Source organism: Quercus suber, unplaced genomic scaffold (assembly GCF_002906115.3).
Source record: "Quercus suber isolate HL8 unplaced genomic scaffold, Cork oak 2.0 scaffold_142, whole genome shotgun sequence".
Lineage (NCBI taxonomy): Eukaryota > Viridiplantae > Streptophyta > Magnoliopsida > Fagales > Fagaceae > Quercus > Quercus suber.
In genome coordinates, this window is record NW_027069603.1 from 650,485 (window position 1) to 657,308 (window position 6,824).

General features: G+C 32.3%; 1 protein-coding gene across 1 annotated transcript; it reads left to right on the forward strand.

Annotated features, from left to right (window-relative positions):
* Positions 1-839: 839 nt before the first annotated feature.
* LOC111998017 (GDSL esterase/lipase At1g29670) lies at positions 840-5,772 on the forward strand. Its single transcript, XM_065776807.1, has 5 exons — positions 840-1,370; position 1,526; positions 2,332-2,557; positions 4,221-4,480; positions 5,339-5,772. Exons 1-5 carry the CDS (start codon positions 972-974, stop codon positions 5,563-5,565), a joined length of 1,113 nt encoding a protein of 370 aa, XP_065632879.1. The 5' UTR covers positions 840-971; the 3' UTR covers positions 5,566-5,772.
* The last annotated feature ends 1,052 nt before the right edge of the window (positions 5,773-6,824 follow it).

The window sequence follows — 6,824 nt, forward strand, 5'->3', positions numbered from 1 at the left end:
CCCCTTAGGCCTCTGCCTGGGTCCGTCCCTGCCACCAGGCCGGCCTGCTCCACAAAATGACCAGAGAGACACCTTCAAAACTCATCTTCTTATGCCTCTCTCTCCTTGCTTATTCTTCCATATGCACTTCCCATCCTAGTGTCTCTAAGAAAGGAGCTGAGATCAAAGGGTTGTTTGTTTTTGGAAGCTCTCTGGTTGATAATGGCAACAACAACTTCCTGCAGAACTCATTGGCTAAGGCTGACTACTTGCCATATGGAGTAGATTTCCCACTTGGGCCTTCGGGAAGGTTCACAAATGGGAAGAATGTGATTGACCTTCTTGGTGACCACCTTCAGCTTCCCTACACTTTCTCTCTCCCACGTCACATCCTAAGTCATCTCAATCTTTCTTTCTCTCAATCTCTCTCATTATTAGGTGGGGTCACATGATAAAACATATTTGTTCTATTAATTTTTTAATATAGACTAGGTTTGTTTTAAATTATTTTAACATGTTGTAATGTTGAAATAGAAGATGCATGTAGAGTGTGTTATAAAATAGTGTGTTAAATTAAATAAATATCTTCTTAATGTGCCAAATGCTAAATTTTTTAGAAGAGTTGATACTAAAATGCTTTAATGAGTTGATGCAACTTTGAAAAGATCCGCCATGAATTATAGATTTTATCATTTTATAACCCGTTTAGCATGACCCATAGAACAATTTAAAATATTTTGGGATTTAATTTCACTTAAAAAAAAATGGACAAAATTGGAATTTACTAAACTTTCAATGACCAAAACAGAGCTACTCATATTCGTTGCAGGTGTGCGTGGCTCTATAAAGCATAAAGCGTTAGTCTTCTTTGCAAATGCAACCATATAACTCATCTTCTTTGGAACCATCACATCCCTTCTCATTTTGACACATTATTAGTTCAAACTTCAAACCAAAAAAACAAAACCCACCAGGCCGGCCTGCTCCACAAAATGACCAGAGAGACACCTTCAAAACTCATCTTCTTATGCCTCTCTCTCCTTGCTTATTCTTCCATATGCACTTCCCATCCTAGTGTCTCTAAGAAAGGAGCTGAGATCAAAGGGTTGTTTGTTTTTGGAAGCTCTCTGGTTGATAATGGCAACAACAACTTCCTGCAGAACTCATTGGCTAAGGCTGACTACTTGCCATATGGAGTAGATTTCCCACTTGGGCCTTCGGGAAGGTTCACAAATGGGAAGAATGTGATTGACCTTCTTGGTGACCACCTTCAGCTTCCCTCCTTGATTCCAGCTTTTGCTGACCCCAATACTATGGGAAGTAAAATTGTTCATGGTGTCAATTTCGCTTCTGGTGCCTCCGGTATACTAGATGACACTGGCTTTCTTGCGGTAACATTTATTTTCTTCTTTTTCATTTTCTTCTTTTTTTTGGCATATGGACATCTAGATGGTCCATGTTGAATTGGTGTAATATGTTATTATAGCAACCATTAATTATTGCTGTGTGGACACCCAAAAAATCAAAAACTTTCCATGAGTTAAAGGGTAGGCCACTCAGCGCAATCTAAATAGTTTTTCTTTTACCGCGCATGTTTGACGCGATAAGTATAAGTGTTTGTGGAGTGATAGCAATCATTAATTATTGTTGTGTAGGCACCCAAAAAATCAAGAACTTTTCATGAGTCTTAAAGGGTAGGCCACTCAACGCAATCTAAATAGATTATCCTTTACCACCGCACACATTTGACGAGTATAAGAGTTCGTGTAATGTGAAGAGTAAAAGTCGAGGTTCAAGTATCTAGGAAAGAGTTTTATTCATCTATATACATAGATTAGACAAACTAAAATTTCTATTTTGTATTAAAAAAAAAAACTGATCCTATTCATACAAAATATTTTTAATAAGTTGGTTTTTTTTTTTTTTAGAAGAATAATAAGTCGGTAATTGCTACAGAATAAAATTTATTGTTAATGATATTTGGTTGAACTTATTTAATTATGTAAAACCTTACATTTAAAAAAAGAAAGAATAACAATATCCAAATTTTAATAAATAAACTTTCAGCAAACTGCTACTCAGAACACACTCGAAATAGCTGCTAAATCATTTAAAGTATGTGTAGAATTTTATCCTCTACGTACATTCTTACATTTGTTTTACAACGTATTTTCTTACTTCTTGAGCAATATAAATAGTGTCTTATATGCTAATCTTCTAGATTAAGAAGCAAACAAGGGCTCAAGTTAATTAAATAAATTTTCATAGCTTGTTATATGCCCAAGGATATATACTGTAGGGCTGAGGCAGAGCTTTTACATGTGATGTGTTGAAACGTGTTGGCATTTTCAGGGCATGTCATAAATCTGAATCAACAGATTAGAAACTTTGAGAAGGTGACCTTGCCAGAACTAGAAGCTCAGTTGGGGCACAGAAGCAGGGTCTTGCTTCCCAACTACTTGTTTGTTGTGGGAACTGGAGGAAATGATTACTCATTCAACTACTTCCTCATGAAATCCAGCATCAATGTCAGTCTTGAAGCCTTCACTGCCAACCTCACATCATCGTTGTCTCAGCAGATTAGGTCAGGGTTTTTTTTTTTTTTTTTTTTTTTTACAAGTCTACACGCACAAATTTTTTTTGACAACTTATTGTTATTTGAGGATGCAAAATCGTAAATGTCTGTGAATTTTGGTAGACTTGAATTAATAAAAATTTATGAATTTAACTGTTACGAAAAATATCATGCATGTAAGATTGAACTTTTTTTTGTTGTTAAATAATTAAATATGCTTTTGAAAAACAATGAGTCCAAAACACCACATTTTTATAACATTTTTTTTTTTGGTAAAAAGGAATTTTTTTATTTTTATTTTTTATTTTATAACTATGTGGTTGGTGCATTGAAAGAAAAAACAAATGGTATTAAATGATGGAACCTAAATAAAATTGATGTTACTTAATTGAAACAGGTTTTGAAAAATCTATATTTGGCCCAAGTATTAAATGAACAGAGGGTGGGCCACCCAAACTTTATTCACTGGGCCTGGAATAGTCTTGATTCGAGAATTAATGACAACCACACAACATAAATGAATCCAATAGAATTCTTCGGACCAACCGAAACCCATGAAAAGGCTTTAGCATCTAATGCAATGTCCTGTCCTTTGTCATTATCTACCTATAAAAATAAAAATTAATAGTTGAAGTCTGTATTTATTTTTTAGTCAATAAAATTTAAAGGAAATACCGAAAAGTTTTGTTTGTCACCAAAAGCAACCTTATATGCATGGATCCATGTTTTGTAAGAAGTATCATAGAAAACTATTATTTGGAGAAATTTGATCGAAAAATATGCTATAGAAAGTAGATATTGTAGTGTCCCTTTCATGCTGAAGTAATGGAACATCGTATTATGAATTTATGATGTGAACTGGCATTGCCAACGCTATGGGTTATGTCCATTATTTGGTAAACAGTAGGTAGCTAGAGCTGAAAGGCCTTTCAAATGTACATCTTTAATTAGCTTCAAGATTTTAGGAAACTTTTCTAGTGGCCTTTATCACGACAAGCCAAAAAAAATTAATAATAATAAATTAAATCCTGTATTTTAGTTGTGTTTCAAATTATATAGTTTCAAAATTTTCAAATTAATCCTTATCTTTTAAGACTATTATAAATTAAAATATATAATTTCATTAGTTTAACATTGAACCCTAAACTTTTTAAGTTATATCAATTTAAATCCTCAGATTTTATGATTTTATTTGGGAGTTTAAATTGATAGAATTTCAAAGATTTTTAGGGTTTGATTTGAAATTAAAAAAAAAAAAAAAAACTATAAGGTTTAATTTGTAACAGCCTTAAACTTTTAAGTTTAATTTGAAATAACCCAATATAAGGTTTAAAATTTAATTTACTCCAAAAAGAAATAATTTCACTACAAAAGACAAGGGTATCTGCACCGATTTCTTGTCGTGTCTGGTGCATAACCTTATTTTAGTTTCAAACTTTATTAATGTCATCCTTACATTGTAAAATTGCCAATCTATTTTTTTTTTTCTCTTCTAATTTAACTGGATTTAATTCCAAACGATTGCATAATCAGTTGGTACCACATCTTGTACAGTAAAAGTAATTGATTTGAATCTCCCCATTCCACTGTTCTTGGGATAAAAACTTAGCAATAATGAAGACCAAAATATTTTTATTCTTATTAATATATTTCTTTTAACACTGTTAATGCAGAAGTTGTATAATTTGGGGGCCAGAAAGTTTGTGTTAATGTCAGTAAACCCAATAGGGTGCAGTCCTATGGTTGCGGCAAACCGGCCAAGGCACAAAGGCTGCGTTCAAGGTCTCAACAAGGCGGCTCACCTCTTCAACGCTCACTTGAAGTCACTGGTGGATGTCATCAAACCACATTTGCCTGATTCTAATTTTGTTTATGTTAACTCTTATAAGATTATCAGAGATATAATCAGAAATCCCATCTCCAAAGGTAAAAATATCACTTGCTCTTCTTCTTAATTAACGAAAACTTATAAAATAGAAAGAAAAACTGTATTTATATCCCATATATGCAACATTTACAACTCACTCGGAGTATGATAAACTATTTCTTAATTGGTTTAAATTTTATTTAATCCTTTTGCTTTTACTTCAATTGTTATTTATTTTTTTAAGATTTAATTTGTCAGTTAAATCACTTTGTAAAACTAAATCAATTTGGTCTTTTTGTTAGCAAATGGCATTGTTTAAATATTCTTTTGTTAATATTAAAAATTTAACTTAAAGCATTTATAAGATGCTCTATATAATAGATTTTGTTATTTGATGAGTATTATTTAAAAAAAAAAATGTTTGAACAGTTTTATTTGCTAACATATTTGGACAAAAGGACTGGATTGAAGTATTTTTCATACTAGGTGACTTAATTAAAAAAAAAATTTAATTAAGTTTAAATAGTATTTTTTTATACTCCATTCGTCCCATTTTGAACATCATTTAAAACATTATGTTTACATAAAAATATTCAAATTTTCAAAACTACCATTCTTAATTTAAACTTTAGTGATAGAGGGATATTGGTTTTTTTTAATAAAAAAAAATTAAAGGGTATGTTATTAAATTTATTTATTAATTGAGGGAGAGAGCAATTCAGTTGTTGGGAGTGAAATTATTTGAATCATATATGTCTCCATTAAAAATATCATGAGCTTTTAGTTGAGCCATAAGACTCTTGACAAATTTTAAAAACTAATTTTGACAATTGAAGTAACAGTTAAAGAACTTAATTAAATCTCCATAATTTGTTGTGGAAGAATAAGAATTATTCAAGTTCATTCATGCCTTACAGGTTTCAAGGACGCGAGTAGACCTTGTTGTGAAGTTGCATCAATAAATGGAGTGTTGTGCAAAAGAGGCGGTCAAGCTTGTGTAGACAGGAGCAGTCACGTGTTCTTCGACGGATTGCATCCAACAGAAGCTGTGAATATTCAAATAGCAGCTAAGGCTTATGAATCTGATCTCAAAAGTGAAGTTTATCCCACTAATGTAAAGAATCTGTCCAACGTTTATGTTTAATTTCTAGCTTCAGTTCTTTCTTCATTGTGTCATAGTCTAAAATAAAAAAATTTGGGACATAACTTGTAAGGTTTAGCTAGTTTAGTGGTCCAATAAGACTCTAGTGAATGTGTGTTTCTAATCTTGTAGGCCTTTTGTTGGCTATTTTCTTTCCTACTTGAGGAACTTGAACCTTATATATATGTACTTTCTAAGTTGGCTTGTGAATGTTTTGGAGGTTAATATATATATATATATATAATAGAAATTTTACTCTAGCCTAATTTAAGTGTGTATATGTGTGAAACCCCCTCTTCGAGACTTCAACCTCGGCCATTGTCCTCTATACCCCACAAGTAGTTATACTTGTGAAGTGACTATCGCACCAAAGATGTGCGGAGGTAAAGCCACACATGTTATTAAGTTGTGGTGAAGTGTATAGTCTTGAAAGAATTATTATAAAACACTCTGATTCTATGTTTTTTTTTTTGTTGTTGATAGAGAGGTACTCATTGGAGAACATTGAGTAGTAAGAAATAACAATAGAATAATTCCTCTTGAACCAAGTTCTATTTACGCATAAGGAAGTGCTAGACATACCACAACACCTATTCTAGGATAATACATTGTTTTGGCAAGAATGTTTTGGAGGTTAATATATATATATATATATATAATAGAAATTTTACTCTAGCCTAATTTAAGTGTGTATATGTGTGAAACCCCCTCTTCGAGACTTCAATCTCGGCCATTGTCCTCTATACTCCACAAGTAGTTATACTTGTGAAGTGACTATCGCATCAAAGATGTGCGGTGGTAAAGCCACACATGTTATTAAGTTGTGGTGAAGTGAGAATTATTATAAAACACTCTGATTCTATGTTTTTTTTGTTGTTGATAGAGAGGTACTCATTGGAGAACATTGAGTAGTAAGAAATAACAATAGAATAATTCCTCTTGAACCAAGTTCTATTTACGCATAAGGAAGTGCTAGACATACCACAACACCTATTCTAGGATAATACATTGTTTTGGCAGCATTCCTATGTTAAGTTATGGTTTTTCACATAATATTTGTGTTGGCTTTATTCCATGACAAAAAGTGTTGTAATTGCATTAATTTATTTTCTTGTATTTTGTGTGATTTATTTGTAATAAGTTTAGTCTTAAGTGGTGAAGATTTGCTCAAGAAGTTGATTTCACGACTTGGTTCGCAAGTGGTGCAACCTGCAAAGGTCACATGAGGAGCACGTGTCAGAAGCTAAAGAGTTAGTGTGTTT